Genomic DNA, 23,748 nt, shown 5'->3' with positions numbered 1-23,748 from the left:
AATGAAAAGAACTGAGGACAGTCTCAGAGACCTCTGGGACAACATTAAACGCACCAACATTCGAATTATAGGGGTTCCAGAAGAAGAAGAGAAAAAGAAAGGGACTGAGAAAATATTTCAAGAGATTATAGTTGAAAACATCCCTAATACGGGAAAGGAAATAGTTAATCAAGTCCAGAAAGCACAGAGAGTCCCATACAGGTTAAATCCAAGGAGAAATACACCAAGACATATATTAATCAAACTGTCAAAGGTTAAATACAAAGAAAACATATTAAAAGCAGCAAGGGAAAAACAACAAATAACACACAAGGGAATCCCCTTAAGGTTAACAGCTGATCTTTCAGCAGAAACTCTGCAAGCCAGAAGGGAGTGTCAGGACATATTTAAAGTGATGAAGGAGAAAAACCTACAACCAAGATTACTCTACCCAGCAAGGATCTCATTCAGATTTGATGGAGAAATGAAAACCTTTACAGACAAGCAAAAGCTGAGAGAGTTGAGCACCACCAAACCAGCTCTACAACAACTGCTAAAGGAACTTCTCTAGGCAAGAACCACAAGAGAAGGAGAGGACCTACAATAACGAACCCAAAACAATTAAGAAAATGGGAATAGGAACATACATATCGATAATTACCTTAAATGTAAATGGACTAAATGCTCCCACAAAACACACAGATTGGCTGAATGGATACAAAAACAAGACCCATATATTTGCTGTCTACAAGAGACCCACTTCAGACCTAGAGACAAATACAGACTGAAAGTAAGGGGATAGAAAAAGATATTTCATGCAAATGGAAACCAAAAGAAAGCTGGAGTAGCAATTCTCATATCAGACAAAATAGACTTTAAAATAAAGACTATTAGAAGAGAAAAAAAAGAACACTACATAATGATCAAGGGATCGATCCAAGAAGAAGATATAACAATTGTAAATATTTATGCACCCAACATAGGAGTACCTCAATACATAAGGCATATACTAACAGCCATAAAAGGGGAAATCAACAGTGACACATTCATAATAGGGGACTTTAACACCCCACTTTCACCAATGGACACATCATCCAAAATGAAAATAAATAAGGAAACACAAGCTTTAAATGATACATTAAACAAGATGGACTTAATTGATATTTATAGGACATTCCATCCAAAAACAACAGAATACACATTTTTCTCAAGTGCTCATGGAATATTCTTCAGGATAGATCATATCTTGGGTCACAAATCAAGCCCTGGTAAATTTAAGAAAATTGAAACTGTATCAAGTATCTTTTCCGACCACAGCACTATGAGACTAGATATCAATTACAGGAAAAGAATTGTAAAAAATACAAACACGTGGAGGCTAAACAATACACTACTTAATAACGAAGTGATCACTAAAGAAATCAAAGAGGAAATCAAAAAATACCTAGAAACAAATGACAATGGAGACACGACGACCCAAAATCTATGGGATGCAGCAGAAGCAGTTCTAAGAGGAAGTTTATAGCAATACAATCCTACCTTAAGAAGCAGGAAACGTCTCGAATAAACAACCTAACCTTGCACCTAAATCAATTAGAGAAAGAAGAACAAAAAAACCCAAAGTTAGCAGAAGGAAATAAATCATAAAAATCAGACCAGAAATAAATGAAAAAGAAATGAAGGAAATGATTGCAAAGATCAGTAAAACTAAAAGCTGGTTCTTTGAGAAGATAAACAAAATTGACAAACCATTAGCTAGACTCATCAAGAAAAAATGGGAGAAGACTCAAATCAATAGAATTAGAAATGAAAAAGGAGAAGTAACAACTGACACTGCAGAAATACAAAAGATCATGAGAGATTACTACAAGCAACACTATGCCAATAAAATGGACAACCTGGAAGAAATGGACAAATTCTTAGAAATGCACAACCTGCCAAGACTGAATCAGGAAGAAATAGAAAATATGAACAGACCAATCACAGCACTGAAATTGAAACTGTGATTAAAAATCTTCCAACAAACAAAAGCTCAGGACCAGACAGCTTCACAGGCGAATTCTATCAAACATTTAGAGAAGAGCTAACACCTATCCTTCTCAAACTCTTCCAAAATATAGCAGAGGGAGGAACACTCCCAAACTCTTTCTACGAGGCCACCATCACCCTGATACCAAAACCAGACAAGGATGTCACAAAGAAAGAAAACTACAGGCCAGTATCACTGATGAAGATAGATGCAAAAATCCTCAACAAAATACTAGCAAACAGAATCCAACAGCACATTAAATGGATCATACACCATGATCAAGTGGGGTTTATCCCAGGAATGCAAGGATTCTTCAATATACGCAAATCAATCAACGTGATACACCATATTTACAAATTGAAGGAGAAAAACCATATGATCATCTCAATAGATGCAGAGAAAGCTTTCGACAAAATCAACACCCATTTATGATAAAAACCCTGCAGAAAGTAGGCATAGAGGGAACTTTCCTCAACATAATAAAGGCCATATATGACAAACCCACAGCCAACATCGTCCTCAATGGTGAAAAACTGAAACCATTTCCACTAAGATCAGGAACAAGACAAGGTTTCCCACTCTCACCACTCTTATTCAACGTAAGTTTGGAAGTTTTAGCCACAGCAATCAGAGGAGAAAAGGAAATAAAAGCAATCCAAATCGGAAAAGAAGAAGTAAAGCTGTCACTGTTTGCAGATGACATGATACTATACATAGAGAATCCTAAAGATGCTACCAGAAAACTACTAGGGCTAATCAGTGAATTTGGTAAAGTAGCAGGATACAAAATTAATGCACAGAAATCTCTTGCATTCCTATACACTAATGATGAAAAATCTGAAAGTGAAATCAAGAAAACACTCCCATTTACCATTGCAACAAAAAGAATAAAATATCTAGGAATAAACCTACCTAAGGAGACAAAAGACCTGTATGCAGAAAATTATAAGACACTGACGGAAGAAATTAAAGATGATACAAATAGATGGAGAGATATACCATGTTCTTGGATTGGAAGAATCAACATTGTGAAAACGACTCTACTACTGAAAACAATCTACAGATTCAATGCAATCCCTATCAAACTACCACTGCCATTTTTCACAGAACTAGAACAAAAAATTTCACAATTTGTATGGAAACACAAAAGACCCCGAATAGCCAAAGCAATCTTGAGAACGAAAAACAGAGCTGGAGGAATCAGGCTCCCTGACTTCAGACTATACTACAAAGCTACAGTAATCAAGACAGTGTAGTCCTGGCACAAAAACAGAAAGATACATCAATGCAACAGGATAGAAAGCCCAGAGATAAACCCACGCACATATGGTCTCCTATTTTTGATAAAGGAGGCAGGAATATACAGTGGAGAAAGGACAGCCTCTTCAATAAGTGGTGCTGTGAAAACTGGACAGGTACATGTAAAAGTATGAGATTAGAACACTCCCTAACACCATATACAAAAATAAGCTCACAATGGATTAAAGACCTAAATGTAAGGCCAGAAACTGTCAAACTCTTAGAGGAAAATATAGGCAGGACACTCTGTGACATAAATCACAGTAAGATCCTTTCTGACCCACCTCCTAGAGAAATGGAAATAAAAACAGAAATAAACAAATGGGACCTAATGAAACTTCAAAGCTTTTGCACAGCAAAGGAAACCATAAAAAAGACCAAAAGACAACCCTCAGAATGGGAGAGAATATTTGCAAATGAAGCAACTGAGAAAGGATTAATCTCCAAAATATAGAAGCAGCTCATGCAGCTTAATAACAAAAAAACAAACAACCCAATCCAAAAATGGGCAGAAGACCTAAATAGACATTTCTCCAAAGAAGATATACAGATTGCCAACAAACACATGAAAGAATGCTCAACATCACTAATCATTAGAGAAATGCAAATCAAAACTACAATGAGATATCATCTCACACCAGTCAGAATGGCCAGCATCAAAAAATCTAGAAACAGTAAATGCTGGAGAGGGTGTGGAGAAAAGGGAACCCTCTTGCACTGTTGGTTGGAATGTAAACTGATACAGCCACTGTAGAGAACAGTATGGAGGTTTCTTAAAAAACTACAAATAGAACTACCATATGACCCAGCAATCCCACTACTGGGCATATACCCTGAGAAAACCATAATTCAAAAAGAGTCATGTACCAAAATGTTCACTGCAGCTCTATTTACAATAGCCCGGAGATGGAAACAACCTAAGTGTCCATCATCGGATGAATGGATAAAGAAGATGTGGCACACATATACAATGGAATATTACTCAGCCATAAAAAGAAACGAAATTGAGCTATTTGTAATGAGGTGGATAGACCTAGATTCTGTCATACAGAGTGAAGTAAGTTAGAAAGAGAGAGAGAAATACCATATGCTAACACATATATATGGAATTTAAGAAGAAAAATATCATGAAGAACCTAGGGGTAAGACAGGAATAAAGACACAGTCCTACTAGAGAATGGACTTGAGGATATGGGGAGGGGGAAGGGTAAGCTGTGACAAAGCGAGAGAGAGGCATGGACATATATACACTACCAAACGTAAAGTAGATAGCTAGTGGGAAGCAGCCGCATAGCACAGGGATATCAGCTCGGTGCTTTGTGACTGCCTGGAGGGGTGGGATAGGGAGGGTGGGAGGGAGGGAGATGCAAGAGGGAAGAGATATGGGAACATATGTATATATATAACTGATTCATTTTGTTGTTAAGCAGAAACTAGCACACCATTGTAAAGCAATTATACTCCGATAAAGATGTTAAAAAAAAAAAAAGATATGGTACATATATACAATGGAATACTACTTAGCCTTAAATAATAATAATAATAATGCATTTGCAGCAACATGGATGGACCTAGAGATTGTCATACTGAGCAAAGTAAGTCAAACAGAGAAAGGCAAATATCATATGATATCACTTATATGGGGAATCTAAAAAAGGATACAAATTAACTTATCTACAAAACAGAGATAGAATTACAGATGTAGAAAACAAACTTAACGGTTACCGGGGGTAATGGGGGGGGAGGGCTCAATTGGGAGGTTGGGATTGACATATACATACTACTATATATAAAATAGATAACTAATAAGGACCTATTGTATAGCACAGGTAACTCTACTCAATACTCTGTAATGGCCTATATGGGAAAGGAATCTAAAAGAGTGGATATATGTATATGTATAACTGATTTACTCTGCTGTACACCTGAAACTAACACAACATTGTAAAGCAACTATACTCCAATAAATTTTTTTTTTAGAAAGCTTAAAATAGAGCTACCACATGATCCTGCAATCCCACTCCTGGGCATATATCCAGAGAAAACCATAATTCAAAAAGATACTTTCACCCCAATGTTCATTGCAGAAAGAGAAAGACAAATACCATACGATATCACTTATATGTGGAATCTGAAATACGATACAAATGAACATATCTATGAAACAGAAACAGACTCACAGATACAGAGTACAGACTTGTGGTTGCCAAGAGGGAGGGGGGTGGGGGAGGGAAGGATTGGGAGTTTGGGATTAGCAGATGCTAACTATTGTATATAGGATGGATAAACAACAAGGTCCTACTGTGTAGCACACGGAACTATATTCAATATCTTGTGATAAACCATAATGGAAAAGAAAAGTATATATATATATAACTGAATCACTTTGCTGTACAGCAGAAATTAACACAACATTGTAAATCTACAATACTTCAATAAAATTTTTTTAAAAATATTCCAGTAAGTTAAAATTCCCCTCTAAAACATACACACACAACCATTAAGCAGAAGAATACTGTAACACTTTAAATAGATATCCTAGCACTTCAATTAAGTATTCTCAGAAAAGCACTTGTAGATGTCAAAAATATCTCGAACCAGGTATTTTAAAATTTAAAACATCAATGGATATAAGACTGGAAGAAATGAAAAAAGTTCATTTATCTCAGGAAAGAAACTATTTCAAAAATTAAGATAAAAGTCACAAGGTGTTCAAAATATATATACTTGAGTAAAAAGTTAATAAGGGGCATTGAATAAAGGCAGGAAAACAATAAAGAGAATAAGGATGAGATAAAGAATAAAGCAAAAATTATCAGAAAGAAAGTGAATAAAAGGAAGAGACAAAGGAAGTCAAACATTTTGGAGTACTTGAAGAAGGAAAACAAAATCATAGAACTAATATTTAAAACTATAATCAAAAAAAGTTCCAAAAACAAAAGATCTGAACCTATATATAGAAAAGATATGTATTTTATTCGGGAAAATTAACTTGGAATAGCCAGCTCTAGGTTTCTGATATTCCATAGCACCTAAAAGAGTATAGAAATGCAATTCTCTCTATATATAAACAAAATAAGATGTCAGAGTAACTAACTTCTGATGATTCATTGTTCCAAAATATTGTCATATTCTTAATCATTACGAGTTCAAATTTAGAGTTTGTGAATATATATTCTCCAACCTTCACAAAGGCTATCTCTCCATTATCATCTAATTGCCAATTTAGAATATCATAGTATCCAGCCACATCTCCATTATCATCAACTTCTATTCTCATTCCATTATGGGTTGTAAACTTAAGTGTCTTCAAATAATACATTAACTAGAAAAAAAGGGGGGAAAACAACAGGGAAAAAAACAATTTTTAAAAATTTGATTGCCTAGAAAACAGGGTTTATAAAGAAAATAATCTCAAAACTCCTATCTAATTCATGGGACTGAATTTTTTCCTATTCCTCTATACCTTTGCTGTCTAATACAACAGCTCCTAGCCACATATGACAATTGAAATTTGAAAAGTGGCTGGCCAAATTGCGATGGGCTATAAGGGTAAAATACACACTGGGTTGCAAAAGTTAGTTCAAAAAAATGTAAACTCTCTCCTTAATAATTTCATGTAATTATTTTTATATTAAGTTATCCTGATTATGACTAAATGTTAAAGTATTATTTGGGGTTAAATAAAATATATTAAATTTAACTTCATCTGTTCCTTTTTATTTTTTAATTTGGCTACTATAAAAATTTTAATTACCTGTGTGGCTTTTAAATTTCTATTAGACAGTACTGATCTACACCAAGGTAAAGTGATGCCTAATATTTCCTAATACCTACAAACCTAGGGAAGAGAGGATATTCCCTCTTAGATTTCTTCACTAATAGGTACCAGTCTACCCTACTACCATCATTCCCTTCCCTGCATGTCAGGTGCTAGAGACGGGGAGATCAAGACCCATTCCCCACCCTTCCAAAGTTCACAGTCCAGTAGAAGGGCTAGACAAATAAACAGGTACAAATGGTAAATTCAATGTACTCTGTGTTGCTGATGTGGAAAGAGTGTTGAGAGGGCATAGATGAAGGAGTGGCTAACTAACTGCCTTAGGAAAACTGAAGGAGGTTTCCCCAGGAAGTAGCCATCTGAGCTGGGTTTTAAAAAAACTTAGGCCTTCCCGCTCCCTAATCCTGACGTCAGAGCGGCGCCGGCCTCAGAGGCTGAGGAGACGGGGAGGAGATCACGGCGGCTGGAAGATGCTGCACTTTGGCGTAAATTGCTATCGATTAAGGATCGTTTCTCAGACTCAAGTTAGAAGGGAGAGTTCAGATAAGTGAGGCCGCCATTGCTGCTTTGAACACCTCAGAAGGGGAAAATGGATTTATCAGGAGTGAAAAAGAAGAGCTTGCTAGGAGTCAAAGAAAATAATACAAAAGTGCAGCACTGGGGCTCCTTCTCCTACCAAGCGCAAAGACGGCTCTGATGAGAAGTCCAAGAATCGCTCTAAAGATATGGGGGCCACCAAGGAGTCGAGCGAGAAGGATCGTGACAGGGATAAAACTCGAAAGAGGCGCAGCGCTTCCAGTGGTAGCAGCAGCATCAGGTCTCGGTCCAGCTCGAACTGCAGCTCGGGCTCGAGCACCAGCATGGGCTCCAGCCGCGGCTCCAGCTCACCTTCAGCATCGAGCCGCTCAGGAAGTTCCAGCACATCCCGCAGCTCCAGCTCCGGCAGCTCGCCTGGCTCTCCCAGTCCTTGTCGGCGCAGGCAGGACAACAGGCGACGTTCCCGCTCCAAATCCAAACCACCCAAAAGAGATGAAAAGGAAAGGAAAAGGCGGAGCCCTTCGCCTAAACCCACCACAGTGCACATTGGAAGGCTCACCAGGAATGTGACCAAGGATCATATCATGGAGATATTCTCCACCTATGGGAAAATTAAAATGATTGACGTGCCTGTAGAAAGGATGCACCCGCATCTGTCTAAAGGCTACGTATATGTGTAGTTTGAAAATCCAGATGAGCCCGAGAAGGCGCTGAAGCACATGGACGGAGGACACATCGATGGCCAGGAGATCACTGCCACCGCTCTGCTGGACCCCTGGCCTCGGCCACCTCCCCCGACCCCCGGCGATTCAGCCCTCCCAGGAGAATGCCGCCACCGCCTCCCATGTGGCGCAGGTCACCCCCACGGATGAGGAGAAGGTCGCGTTCCCCTTGGCGCGGTCCCCCCGCCGCCGCAGCCGCAGGAGCCGCTCCAGCTTCAACTCCTCCCGATACGCAGGGCCACTGAAGCTCTGCCCTGTGACTTGGACTCCCATCCAACTCACTTTTGTCACTTTTCTAGACTAAGGAAGATCGGTAGGAAAGAAATCCCTCACTCAGAGGCAGGCTTCGAAGGTGAAGGCAGTAACTGCTACATTTCCCCTGGCGGCAGAGTTCCGGCTGCAGGAGTGTTGTTGGTTTGGGGTCGTGCTTATAAAGATGCCCTCCAGTTTTCTGGCTAGAAAGCTTCCACAGTTCCTGAGAGTCAGTTTAGTGACAAAGCCAGCAGGGATGAACAGGGGGCTCCAAGAGGTGGTACAGCCCCAGCCTGGGAGCATGTTTTCCCGTTCCACAGGTGACCTGGGGCCGATCTGGTGGCCTGCTCGTGCCCTAACCTGTTGGCCTGCAGGGTCCCACAGGAAAGGGTGTGATTTTACGCAGCTGCCGTTCCAGTTAGCCTGGCCCTGCTCCTCTGCTTGAGTCCTCTTCTGACCTCTAGGGCGTAATACCCCAAATGGTTCTTTTCACATGTACTCATGTGCATGCACACACACATCTCCCTTTCTCTCTGAAACTCGTAAGTTGAGAGCCAGCTCTGTCGGGTCACCACAGAAGCACCCCCCCCCCCACGTTGTGTTGGTATTCATGGTGGTCCGGCAAGTTACCTTGGCAATGTGTACATTGCTTTTTTGGCTTTTATTGTACAGTCAGTACTATACAGTTTCTGTTTTGAGTTTTGTAACTTTGTATTGTGTTTGTACTTTGTTGTGTAGAGAAAAGAATTGTGTTGATAAACCTAGGATTAGAGTGCAGCTCAGAAAAAGAAAAAAAAATAGTAGCAAGTTGCCTGACAAATACTGGAATCAAAGAGATTCTAAGCCAAGGGAATAATATGTGAGACAAGGGTGTGCCAAAGAGGCCATTGCTATGAGTACAAAAGTGGATGGAGCTGATTGTACACCTACAGAATAACTTCATAGACATAAATAGGAACCCCCTAACACAATAATACCTCTAGTACTCTTGCTTTACCCAGTCAACCTTAGCTGGGGTAAGAGCATACGTTCTTTAGTATGAAGGTAACCAGTCTGCACTGAGATATATCCTGTGTCCTTGGTCTTTGTCAGCACCACATGCTAGACTTATGTCTCCCAACCAGAGGGCCCAGTCCAATCCCTAACCCTCCACAAACCAGAGAAACAACATAGCAGAAAGAGCCTGAATTATGGTGTATGATGATTTGGAGTCATATTTTGGCTCTGTCAAATGACATAACCTTAGGCAAGTCATATATCCTAACTAAGCATTAGTTTCCCAGTCTGTAAAAGAAGGGAAATCATCCCTGCCCTTCCTCTGTCGTAGAGATTAAGGTAATATAGCTAGAAGCTTTTAGTAAGTCAGTATACAAAGGTAAGTATTATAATAATCACCATCTCCCAGTAGGGCTACTCCAGGTCACTTGCTCTTTTATCTCTCCCTCTTTTACTGTATGCTATTCTCAGTCAACATGAAATCTACATCAGAGTTCACAACAGGGTGACTTTTACTGCCAAGTCCACTGGGGAGAGGCATGTTTTTCTTTCCCAGTCTTCAGAAGACTCAAGCAAGGAAATTTTCAAAGGCTGCAACCTTACAGCCTTTCCATAATTCCATCTGTTTATCATCATTGGATGGTAGGACAGTTCCCTACCACGAGGCATGAAAAAGAATTTAGAAATGTCCAAATAAACCACAAGAGTAAAACGGTTTTACATATATATATATATATATATATATATATATATATATGTTCTGACCAAGTCTGCTAATGAGATAAGCTGAGAAAAATGATTATGGAGTGCATTATCATTTTGGTTTTAAATAAATCACAATTTTTTACTTTTTGATGCATTTATGAAGCATCCTTAAATGTGCCTATTAACTCTCTCTACTGTGAGGTCTTACTTTTCAGTTTTTACTTACATCATTCCGAGAGTGTGATGAGCATGAATTCTCCCTTGGACTACACCACCACCATTCACCCTAACACTATGTGGTCCCTTGACCCTCCCTAAAAACTCTTTTCTCTGCAATCCTAACACATATTTGTTGCTTTTTGAGCAAATTTAAATTGTAATATTGAAATCTTCAAATAACAAATTAGAGATTGTTGTTTACCATATAAAAAGATCCTTTTTGTTAAAAGAGTACTCAGAGGATTTCTTTTAAAATGAAAGAACTCACCTATAGCATAACTTAATTTCTCATTTTGAATTTACCACAATTTCCCTAGTACCAATGAACAACTTAGTACTCAGATCTTGCTTTCTAAATTCCATTCTCCAGTAAATGGAAATAGGACTCTGGAGAAATGGCTACTTCAAGACTGGGGCAGAGAAATACAACACAATACAATACAAATTGTCCAACCTGGAGAATTTTGAGCAACAAAATGCATAATGATAGCTATGAATTATTATACTCATAGAACAGTATATCCATGAGTCCATGTGATGCAAATAAATTAGTGAGGGAAAAGTATAATTCCATTTAATAAATGTAGAAGGAATGAGGGAAATAGAAAAAAAAATCACCATTTTAAAAATAACACAGTAATAGTTGTTTCAGGCAATAATCGTCATCAAAGGATGCTAAACTTTGTGGATCAAAGCATTACGTAAAACAATATTTTCAGAGCTTCAAAATATTGCCTCACAATATAATTATTAATTACAAAGGGAAACATAGTAACTTTATAATGGAAAAACATGGTGACATCACTCTAAGTAATCAAAGTTAATGTCACCATTAATGAGACATAGTGACATCATGTACCTCCTGATATGAGACATAGAAAAGGATACATATCACCTTTACAGTATTATAGCCATAAATGCATAACCTAAATGTAATCATGAGGAAAAAAATTAGACAAACATAAATTGAAAAACATAAATAGCTGTCCTGTACTTATGAAAAGTATCACATTCATTAAAAAAAAAAAGAAAAGAATGAAGAACTGCCACAGATTGGTGGAGGCTAAAGAGATACAAAACTAAGTGCATCGTGGGATCAATTTGAAAATAAAAATAAAGTGAAGATGCAGTGGCTCCAGCCACTGTGGACCCTGTTGGGACAAGCAATTTGGTGTTGCTGGAAAATAAAGTGGTGAGGGTCATGGAAAGAGCAATGGAGTCAGAGATGCTGATGGCATAGATCGTAGAGGGCTGACAGTGTCAGACCAGGGATGCTCATGCTTTATCCTTTATAGGAGAGGGGAGGTACTGAAGGATGTAAGCAGAGGAGCCCTCTGATTAGGTGTGCATCTTGGTGAGACCATTAGGGTTTCTGTGTCCCAACATGAATTGCTGGGACGTCAGACCTGAGACAGGAGATGTGAGAGCCAATCTCCAAGGTGGTCCTAACAATCTTCACCTCCTGGCCTTCACACCCTAGCATGGCCCCTCTGACACTGCACAAAGACTACATCTTCCAGTTTCCCTTGCAGCTACATGTGACCATATAACTAGATCCCGGCTAATGGGATGTAAAGAGAATTGTACGTAATTTCCAGGAAATGTCCTTAAATGGAGCCATATACGCATCTTTGTCCTTTCTCCTTCCTGCTGGTTAGAGTGTGGACATGATGGTTGAAGCCCAAGTAGCCATATGGAATTATGAGGTGAACGCACAGATTCAGAGTGATGAAATGACAAGGTAGAAGGAAACTCAATCCCTAAGCCACTCTTTCAGTCCCAGAATGCTAACCTCCAAACTTCATTTATGTGAAGGAAAAAAACCTATCTTGTTTAAAGCACTGTATGGGGGGTTTTTTCTATCATTCACAGCAAACCTAATAATAACTCTGTTAACAAATGGAAACTCTAAAATGCCCATTTAGGTAACATAAGCAAGCCATTCTTTTAGGGGGCATGTGATAAAATCATGTCTATGAAGTACAAAAGCAGATCAATGGTTTTAATTGTATGAATGCTTTTTATGTCAAACTATATCATGAAGTAAAACAAACCATAACTTACCTGCCAAGGTTCAAAATCAGTATATATGCACAGGTGTTTCCTGGAATATATGGCCAGTGTCCTTCCTCACATCTACTTAGATGATCCAGGGCATATGCCATAGAATACACAACTTGGTTGACATTGTGTGTAATTTTTAGCTGAGACACATCCAGATAGGTATTTTTAAGATCTTCCAACTTCTCCTTTCCAGTATAGAATTTATCAGACATGGCGTGTAATCTGTCCTCTTTACCAGTCATATTCACTCTATGGTCAGTGTTGTATGGAACACTACTCTTGGGCCAAGTACAGTTAAAAGCAGTTTGCCAAAATTCAATGGTCAGGACATCATTTGGATCCTTGCCAGGATTTACATCATAAAGAAGTTCTTTTAATCCCAGTATATCAGCTCTTGGTATTGAAAATCCAATACTTCCACCAAAATACAAGAAATATTCAGGCTTTGCAATGAGAGCGAAGGCGATCCAGGCTTCACTCGCTATCCATGTTCTGTCAGTTATGTTATGGTAAACCATTTCCAGCATGAAAGGACTTAGGTCAATATCAGATGCATAGAGCACAATGACTCTGGCATTGGAGTTCGTGATAGCATCAATAGCTTTTTGCATTTTCTCATTAGAATGGACTTTGGGAATGGTTTCGGAGAATGCAACAGAAAGGGTGACACTCTCCATTTTCTCCTTTAAAATCTTTACTCCATATTTTCCATAATCATCATCAGCTGCTATGGTGCCTATCCAGACCCAACCAAAATGTTGGATAAGTTGTACCATGGCCTCCGACTGGATCTTATCACTGGCTACTGTGAAGATAAGATGGAAATTTGTCACTAAGAAGTGAGGAGGTAGAGGCGTAACCCACCTGCAACTGAAAATATTCATGCAGTTATTAGAAAGCAATAGCCAAACCTCAAATTACACAACCTCTGAGTATCTGTATTGGAGAAGGAGGGAACTTAACAGTTCTCCCTTTATTCTCACACCCTTCCAGAGACAAAAGGACTTCTACTCCTCTCCCTGCTCCGTGGGTGGTGGGGACTGTTAGGGGGAGCACTTTGGGCCTCCCTATCCACCCTATTCCCACCTCACTCCACCCCAAGGTAGCTGGAGGAGCTAATTATTAAGGTGATGACATTCAATGCACCACTTTTCATACTCAGGGTCACATACTCGGAAAGGGAGGTGACCAGTCCTTTCATCTATGTTTTCTTGAGACTAGGTGTGTGATTCAAGCCATCCCGGCTCTTTCTCTGATCTAACTCGTCATCCATACAGATGATGGAGTAAGCAGACTCATAATCTATTTGTCAGGCCCAGTTCCTGTTTCTTTTCTGTTCTTTTCTTTCCTCTCTCTTTCTCCCTTTCTCTCTCTCTCTCTCTCTCTCCCTCCCTCCCTCCCTCCTTCTCTCTCTCTCTCTCTCCACTGCTTTCTCTCTTTTTCTCCTCTTCTCTTTCCTTGTTTCTCTCTGCCGGGCCTTCTGGGTATTTAAGTCCTAAGACTTAGACTGAGAAAGACGGTAGGAAACTCCACTTCCACCTCAGGTTTATGTCTTATTCTCCAAAAGAGTTACTAGAGGCCCTCATTTTATAGGCACTTGCTAGATAAACGAAGAGGTATTTTTCTCATCTTGCCAGTGGTCCTTGTGCCTATTTTCTGTCAGTGAGAACTTAAGAATGAAAGTAGAATGGCCAGTAACGTGAATTTCTGACAATCTTACATACATTTCTGCTGTACCTTACTCTCAGCCTCAGCGACTCTGCAGTTAAGAAGATATGTCACATTCTCTCCTATCCCATCCCATTGCCATCCCATGTTATTACTGCATCACTTCCAATAAGACCTCCTATATTATAATTACATAGCTCCATGACTGCCAATTCTTTCATAAGTGACAGATTATTCCTATTTTTCTCTTTATCCTTTGTCCTATCCTTACTCCACTGGCTAAAGTTTACATTCTTCTTTGGAACCTCCCAAGCACCAACATCATGGAAGCCATATGTAGGAAAGAATCTCATTTACGAAGCAGAGACACCTGATTTCTAATTCCGGCTACATAATCAGTGTAAGATTGTGGATACTAAAACCTGCTGAAATCAGTTTCCCCATGAGTGAAATCAGGGTTATGACATCTACATTTTAAGGTTGCTCAGCATATTAAATGAGACAACACACATAAAAGTGTCTGTTGTATGTAAGATTTCTTTTACCCTCTTTGCAGATTTACTACAAGACTTAAATGAGAAGATCTATCTAGAGGTTTCTAGTAGGTACCTAGACCACAGTCGGTATTTGGTGGAAAGCAGAGCTCACAGCAGCAGCAATTTGTCTAAGCTGCATGAAGCCCACACTGAAGGTGTCGGCTGTGTCACCTGACCCCTCCTCTTGGTTCTGTTCTTCAGTATTACCCTGTTCCCCCTACATTTGTATTTGCAGCTTTATAAGACACACTTTGTAAATGCCACTTTTTAACAATTATTTTAACTTCTCCCATTACTTCAGTAACACAAATAAGCTTAATCATCCTTCACACTAATAAGTCCTGACTTGATATTTTTGTGAACCACCCCTGGAAATAAATATAGAACTTTACTTATATTTTCTTTTCTTTTCTTTTTTTAAACATATTTATTGGAGTATAATTGCTTTACAATGGTGTGTTAGTTTCTGCTGTATAACAAAGTGAATCAGCTATATGTATACATATATCCCCATATCCTCTCCCTCTTCCATCTCCCTCCCACCCTCCCTATCCCACCCCTCTAGGTGGTCACAAAGCACCGCGCTGACCTCCCTGTGCTGTGCGGCTGCTTCCCACTAGCTATCTATTTTACGTTTGGTAGTGTATATATGTCCATGCCACTCTCTCACTTCGTCCCAGCTTACCCTTCCCTCTCCCTGTGTCCTCATCCATTCTTCCTAATATCATCTATTCTTAGGTTGAAATGTGTCACTGTCCCTGAATTTAAAATAATCTGTAAGTTAGCATCCCAGCTCATTTCAGTATGTTAGCGTATGAACAAAAAGGGTCATGATTAATAACTATTAATACAGGCCAGAAACAAAATGAGTTCCTTATACCATCTATCAATCAACCAACAAGTATTTCTCAATCACCTACTCTGTGCTTCACCCAGTGTTTTCGAGTGTACTGCCTACGGAGATGTCAACATACAAATCACTAGGTCACAATCTCAAGCTCAAACCTAAGGCAGGATCCTAAGGGATGTAGAACAGTCTGAAATCACTAGTCACACTTGCTGAGGCCAGACTGAACAGAGAAATTAGGGGCATCAGCATTACCACCATCCTCTTTGTCTGTGTAACTTATCCCAGCCTCACCTGAGCACCTAATGTACTCTTTGCAGCAATTTTCACATACCTTGTGTTTCTTTATAAGTTAGTACCCAGGACCATATTCTGAAATACCTGAGGTAGGTAATACAACCCTAGAATTCTTGAAGCAGCAACTGGTAAGGATGATCCGCCTGCTCCAACAATTCCTGCCAGCACTGCCCCGGTGCTGCTTCTGAAACTGGGCTTGTTTTCTTCCTGCCCTGTGAGGAATACCAATGCCGCTTCCATGGATTTGGAGATGGTGAAACAGGTATCAAAGATCTGACAGCCCAAAGTGATGTTGGGCAAAATATCCTTCCTTTCATTAATCTCCCTGATGGTGTGGATCATGGTTTTCATCCAGCGGAATCCCCGGAAGTTGAACCTGAAAAGGAAATAGTTTTTGTAAGGCCTTAGTCAGTGGGTGGATCTGTGGAGGGGAAAGCAGCTTTTAACTGGGATTGGTGCTGAGAGCATTTTGCCAAAATGTCAGGGGGCACCTGCCTTGTGTGAGCATGTTAATATTTCCTAAAAAGATATTGCAATTTAAAGGGTTCATGTATGAATCATATTCATTATTGATTGGTTTGGGCTGGGAAGCATCTTTTTGGACAGCTGATTATCTCTTTTCACAAAAATATTCTTATATTCGCAATTCTCTCCACCACGCAATAATTCCTCAATACATTTTTTCCCATTCATTGGAAGTCCCCGGTACCCTATGAGTCTCCTTTCCCTCTTCCTTACGTTCCTATAGGTTTCTCCTGGTTTCTTCTAGTTGTTAATTATAATAATAAAAGTTTTGTAAATACATAAAAATACTTATGATAGGACTATATAAAAGCAGTACATAATATTTATATATACGATATATATTATGACTCCAATAGATAATTTTTCCTGCCATGATTTGATTGTTAGTGTTGAGATTTTTTAATTAAGAAACGTCTCTTTCCTATCACTCTTACATTTAACCATGAATGAGATGCCTCCTCCTTTCCATTCCCTAGCCACAAAAAGGAAAAGTACTTCCCTTTAGTCCATCAGCACATTTTTTTTCAATTTCTTCTCCATTAAAAATAAATATTCTATTTCCAACTCTCTTTCTTTCTTCCCAGTTTTAAGCAAACTTTAACCTATCTGAAAGCAAGGACCTCAAGGATGTTTTCTCTTAATGTCCTCTGTAGCTCTAGTATCTAACTACCTATCTTCTACTCAATAAATATTTTTGAATTAAATATCTAATAGCAAATAGCTCTGTTGGCAGATTAGATTTTTCCTCCATGTCTCTTTAACTGGGTTTTTTAGTTTAGTTTAGCTTTGCCTTTTATTCAACACGTAGTTACTGAGTTGCACTGGTGTGAGACACTATAAATGCAACAGTGAAAAAGATAGGCACTGCAGTGTCTAGGCAAAGAAACAGAAAAATAGCCATGCACAAAACGATAAACACAGCGATAGGGGTAGACATAGGGACCAGCAGTTAAAGGGGTGGGGAACCTTGCCCTGGGGGACTTAACAGCCAAGCTAAGTCTTGAAGGGTAACATAAAAACAGGGGACGAATGCCGCAAGTAGAGGGCACGGTATGTGTGAAGGCATGACAACAAAAGAACCTAACATTCTAGGAATGGGAAGATCAGGACACTTGGAGAACAGGGTAGGAATAGGTATGGCATGGGTAGAGGAGACTGGAGAATCAGGAGTCTGAACATGAGGGCTTTATCGTCCTAAGACAACTGGCCTCTAAATTTACATGGATGGCCATACAAATTGGCATACACATTTTTGAAATAAATATAGCAATATCTTTTTTAAGGTAAGAGAGTAATACACTTCAAGAGCTAGAAAATGTTCACCTGCTTTGAATCAATAATTACACCCCAGAGAATTTATCTGAAGGTACTGTTCTTCCCAAAAGAAAAAACTAGGTACGTTCCAAACTGTTCATTTTAGAATTATTTATAATATTGAAAAATTGGAAAGAATTTACATGCTCATTATGGTACATTGACTTGATAGGAACATTTTCCATCATTAAAAAACTATAATTAGAGAAATTACACTGCAGCATGCATATAATAGTAGGTAAAACAGTCTGTATGCAACGTTGTTTCTATACTATAATTAAAACTACACATAAATTATGTGAACATTTGGATAACTATCAACAGGTAAAGATTTTAAATGGGTACAGGATAATTACTGAAAGGGTGGGATTTGGGATGATTTTTCTTTCATTTGTTGATTTCCATTATGATACTCACAGTATCCTTATACAATGTATACCTTTTGTTCCGCAGAAAATTTCTCTAAATCCTACCTTTGTTTAGATCAACCAAAACAAGAATTAAAATACTCCGTTCTTCCCTGCATTTCACTGTCTTCTCTGCTCTGAACATTTTCAAAATAAAAGTCTTCCTCTTCTGTTCACTTTGGCTGATGGCCAACCAAAACTAGTATCCCGTTAAAATTGTGGGTTTCAGAATGAGACTTCTCCAAACTCCAACTTGCATATCTAGATCAGTTATAGGTAAACGTTAATGACGCCAAAATGAAATTGTTATCCGTTACGCCCAGCTCCTGAGTGCCAGCTATCCAGGCCTCCCATGAGGGCTCTCCCATTGGGAGGGAGGCTAGGAGAACATTGGAATTGGGTACAGATAGAAACTGTTGATGTTTATTGGTGAAAAGTCATTATATAGCTCTAATTTTGAAGAAAATATATCAAAAAATGTAAATATGGAATGTTATTAATATCCAATAGATATGTTTAGGATGGATTTAAGTGCTGGGAAAGTTTTAGGCTTGTATGGTGTGAAGATGAGCAATTTGGGTTTCAGTCAACAAGCCGGGAGACAAGCAGAATCCCCGCAATGATGCCTTACATTACTGATCCACATTCAGGACAAGGAACTGGCTTTTTAGATGCCCTGGATCATGTGAAACAAGTTTCATACAAAATATGAAGAATCAGAATGTCATCAGACTTCTCAGCAGCAACACTGGCAGTCAGAAGATGCTGAAGTAATCTTTTCAAGGATCCTTAGGCTTTGAGTGAAAGTCAAGATGGAGTAAGCACACACCACCCACTCTCTCTCACCAATTACAATTAAGATCCCTGGACTGAACATATAAAGCAACTATCAGACTACTCTGAAAATTAAATAAGAACAGTGGACTAGAGATGGAAATCAAAATATCCCTGGGGACTTCCCTGGTGGTGCAGTGGTTAAGAATCTGCCTGCTAATGCAGGGGACACAGGTTCGAGCCCTGGTCCAGGAAGATTCCACGTGCTGTGGAGCAACTAAGCCCGTGTGCCACAACTACTGAGTCCATGTGCCACAACTACTGAAACCCACGTGCCTAGAGCCCGCGCTCCGCAACGAAGAGTAGCCCCCACTTGCTGCAACTAGAGAAAGCCTATGCACAGCAACGAAGACCCAACACAGCCCAAAATAAATAAATAATTTATTTTTTTAAAAAACCCAAAATATCCCTGATACAGTGAATTATTTTTTAAATGGGACATACTTACTTCTCACCACTGTGTCAATCACAGTAGATATACCAAACTATTTTTTAATGAGGGGGTAGATTTTTACTAAAAATATGTATATTGGCCTTTCTATTTTACCTTGCTAGGAAGATAACCTTCAGAAGCTCCAATGAAGGGTGAAGAACAAGTTAAGTGATTCCACTGATGAAATATGAGTGTACTATACTGTGACAAACTCTGGTTTTCATTTTATGTTATTAAAGATTGAATCAGTGAAAACTTCTCTGATAAATAATGAACTGACTCTAAATAATGTAGCCATGAGCAAAAGTGCTTCTTTCCCACTTCCTTTTGCTTCACTGTAAGAATGGAAAAGAATTAGAAGGTCCAGGAAAGAGCTAAGTACAGACTGACTGCAATCCTTTCCTTTTGCCAACATACAGTTTATCCACCCCTTTAGTGCTATTTCAAATATGTAGCATGAAATATGACCAAAGGGAAGGAGTTATGATCAGTAAAGATTTAGTTGTATAAGAAGTTGCCAAAATTTTTACAGCATGCGTTTGTAATTATAATTACCACGCAGCATCATGAAAGTGATTAAGATATGATGTAAAATGCCCAATATAAAACTGTGTCCATGCTATTGCCACATTATGAAAAAATTACAGTTGCATTTATATAAAGGGCTGAGAAAGAATATATGGAAATGAAAGGAAAGAGCTGCTTTGTTATGGTAGTAGAACAGTGTGGACAGTAATTTTCCTTTAATTTCTGGCATTCTTTTCATATCAAAAGTGTGTGTGTGTTTCACACCCAGAAATATAACCCATGTTTGCTTTTCTTACAATGGATTCCTTGCAAATTCAGATTATCAGTCATGGATCCCATTTCTTGACATGACAATTTTTGGGATGAGGGGAGTAGGGTAGAAGCCTTCCAACTGGAGGAATCTTGCTATGAACACTAGCTCATAAATAAATCAGCATTCCAGCACTGTGCATTTTCACCTGGGGAGACTTCAGTCTAATGACAATTCAAAGTAAATCTGCAACACTGCACAACTCTACATCATGCTTCTCAAACCTTAATGTGTACATGAATCATCAGGAGGTCTTGTCAGAATGCAGATTCTGATTCAGCAGATGTGGGATGCAGCCTGAGATTCTACATTTCTAACAAGCTCTTAGATGATGCGGATGCTGGTGGTCCACAGACCACCCTCTGATGAGCAATGTTCTATATCATATAAAACCTGTCTTTTTTCTTTCTTGTTTCTAAGCAATCCTAGAATGTCTACCTTCGAGAAATTGAGGCACAGAAACAGCAAGTACCGATCCTGAGTCAAATAAATAGTGTCAAAGTCAGGGCTGGCATCATGGCTCCAGTTCCAGACTCTGATTCCCACACCCACCACTCATTTACCCCCACCTCCTACAACTGATGTAAAAAGAAAAAAAAAGAATGTCTTACCCTTCACATTTCGCTGATACTGGCTCCAAAATAGACTCGTTTGCTGCAGTGGTCCTGGAATGAATAGGAAACAGTCCTCCAATAACAAGTGAAGGGTTTCTGGCACCTACATATCCATTCATATCAAACTAGCCCAGCAGCTGACAGGTCTGTCCTTCCTCTTCTTTGCCTTCAATGCCCAATTCAGCCCATAAAAAGGCAATCAGTCCTAGAACCAAGCATTTCTTTCTGCTAGCCATTTTAATAAGGAGAGTTTGGGAGAAATGACCAGTGTTAAAAGTTTTAACGAGGTACCTTGACAGAGCGTTCCAGTGAGCATGTGCATGCCCCATCACAGGGGACTCAGCTTGCCACTACTTGCTACCTAATTGTCATGCCTCAATCAATCACAGAGCCTCACACTCACCTGCAATTTATGCATCTGCACTAGGAGCTGAGTAATCCTTTTGAAAAGAGCCTCATAAAAATCTCTTTTAGGCTTAGCAATAATATATCATGACAGAATAGCAGATTCTGAGTTTAGAGTCTTTCACTTTGTAGAAATTGTCCCTTTCTTGTTTATCAGCCTCATTCATTCTCACTTCAGCCAGCCCTGTGGGAGCTGCACTTGCCCCAAAAGTGCAGAAGGGCATTCTGATTCATCACGAAGTATAAAAACAGGAGACTTCAGGTCAAGCTCTTTCCTTAGGGGTATAGAAAAAGTTGAATGGAAAACCATGGGGGATTTGGACTAGAAGACATCATTTTGAATCTGTGTTCTGCCACTTGTATTAGTGTGATGGTGGGAAAGTCACTTAATTTCTATGCCTCAAGTTTCTTATTAGTGACTAGGATGATAATAAGCTGCCTAGAAAAATTCTGTAAAGCCCGTAAGCGTTCAAGGAATATTTTTCATATGCATCATTTTCTTTCATCTCCTCTTCAAGGTGAAGTGTCGCCCTCAGCTCACGTGGCTGACCTTGTCACTGGTTCAGGCACAAATCCCTGAGAATTTCTGGGCTCCTTCCTCAGAATCCCCTCTTGTGCCTTCTTGCTTGGCCCCTCTCAGAGACGTCTTCCAACCTCTCTCTCCAGGTCAATTCATCATAGATTCCCAGTCACCTTCTTTGGCCCTTCTCAAACATCCCCCCTGGGAGTATAAATTCATAGAGTATTTTCAGAATGCAGTCCAGCAATATGTATCAGGAACGTGAAAAATGTGTATACCCTTTGATCATCTGATTTTACTTCAAAGTATTTATCCCAAGGAAGCAATAGAGATCCACATAAACATAATGCATAAGAATATTGAGTACAGTTTTATTTATAATAGTGAAAAAATTGGACGAACTAAATGTACACAGTAGGGAGTTTCTAAAATCAATTACAATCTATTCACGTGACAGAAAACAAAGGAGCCATTTGAATCATGTTTTAGAAAAATATTTATTCACAACATAAAATTTCAATATGCTTGGGACTTCCCTGGTGGTCCAGTGGTTAAGAATTTGCCTTCCAATGCAGGGGACACGGGTTCGATCCCTGGTCAGGGAACTAAGATGCCACATTCCGCGGGGCAACTAAGCCCACACACTCTACAGCCTGCGCGCCACAACTAGAGAGAAGCCTGTGCGCCCCAAGGAAAGATCCCACATGCCGCAACTAAGACCCGATGCAGCCAAATAAATAAATAAAGTTTAAAAAAATATTTCAATGTGCTTAACACAAAGATAAGAGCTAACAAACCAGTGTATACAATCTAAATTTCTAAACTTTACCAATATATTACAGCTCTCTTTCCTACACATATTTCCATTAAAAGCACTAGAAGAAACCACTGCAAACTGAAATAAAAAGAAAAAAGAAGAAAAAAAATCCCTTTTCCTACTGTTTTAATGAACCAATGTTTTTCATGCTTCCATGTTCATTGCCAGCCCAGACTGACACCCATGCAGTACTTTTAGTTAGTTTTTGGTGGTAGATTATGGGTGATTTTAATTTTCTTCATTATACTTTTCCGTATTTTCCCACATGTTCTACAATATTCTTGTACTTCTTTGATAAACAGAAAAAATACTACTGTAAGAAAAATCCCCCCCTCTGTTTTACAACTCCTCCACACATGCACATTCCACTGCAATCCCCTCTACACACGAACACACACAGTTACTCCCCTAATATCATCATTATCAGTCACCTGGGTCCCACCGACCCTTCCACACAAAGTCATTTCCTTTACTTCTCCACTGAAGAATTTCCAGTACATATTTGTTGGTTAAGTATAATCTCTACCTGACTCTGGGGAATCCCAAAAGAGTGCCTCCCATTACCACTTCACTGGTGGAATTGCAGGCCCACACCACAGTCCCCCATAGCTGACTAGACCTTCACAAGCGAGCTAGTGGGTGGCATGCCCTTGGCCCCTGATTGACATCTGTCTGTCAATTATTTGACTAGTCTTAGTTTTCTAATATGAGTATGGTCCACAGATTCCACCCTCAGTCTTTAAAAATGATACTGGGGTTTCCCTGGTGTCACCGTGGTTGAGAGTCCACCTGCAGATGCAGGGGACACGGGTTCGTGCCCCAGTCCGGGAAGATCCCACATGCCGTGGAGCGGCTGGGCCCGTGAGCCATGGTCGCTGAGCCTGCGCGTCTGGAGCCTGTGCTCCGCAATGGGGGAGGCCACAACAGTGAGAGGCCCGCGTACTGCAAAAAAAAAAAAAAAAAAAAGATACTGAAATGACTTAAAGAAAAAGATGGATTACCAGGAAAATCTCTTCCCAGATAGGCTCCAGAGTCTGGCTTCATCCAAACAAAATGGCACTCTGGGTGACAGACCATTCCTCACCAATAGCCTGAGAACCCCTCTCTTGA

At 39.4% G+C, this 23,748-nt stretch overlaps 1 protein-coding gene and 1 pseudogene across 2 annotated transcripts in view; one reads left to right on the top strand and one right to left on the bottom strand.

The window, feature by feature from the left end:
- LOC309823110 (vomeronasal type-2 receptor 1-like) overlaps positions 1-21,132 on the bottom strand; it is a gene marked incomplete at both ends in the record, with an annotated part of 32,049 nt that extends 10,917 nt beyond the window's left edge. Inside the window, 7 exon segments of the mRNA XM_082655285.1 lie at positions 6,405-6,632; positions 12,584-12,603; positions 12,606-13,384; positions 13,386-13,447; positions 16,016-16,307; positions 20,894-21,021; positions 21,025-21,132. Of these exon segments, the coding sequence (XP_082511411.1) occupies positions 6,405-6,632; positions 12,584-12,603; positions 12,606-13,384; positions 13,386-13,447; positions 16,016-16,307; positions 20,894-21,021; positions 21,025-21,132 (1,617 nt within the window).
- LOC309822649 (RNA-binding protein with serine-rich domain 1-like) lies at positions 7,678-8,651 on the top strand (annotated as a pseudogene). Its single transcript has one exon. The product of its transcript is annotated as an RNA-binding protein with serine-rich domain 1-like (transcript).
- Positions 21,133-23,748: the final 2,616 nt, after the last annotated feature.

This window comes from Grampus griseus (genome assembly GCF_964374135.1).
Source record: "Grampus griseus genome assembly, chromosome: 5".
Lineage (NCBI taxonomy): Eukaryota > Metazoa > Chordata > Mammalia > Artiodactyla > Delphinidae > Grampus > Grampus griseus.
Note: the sequence above shows the minus strand (reverse complement) of the source record. Positions and strands in the feature narration are given on the sequence as shown.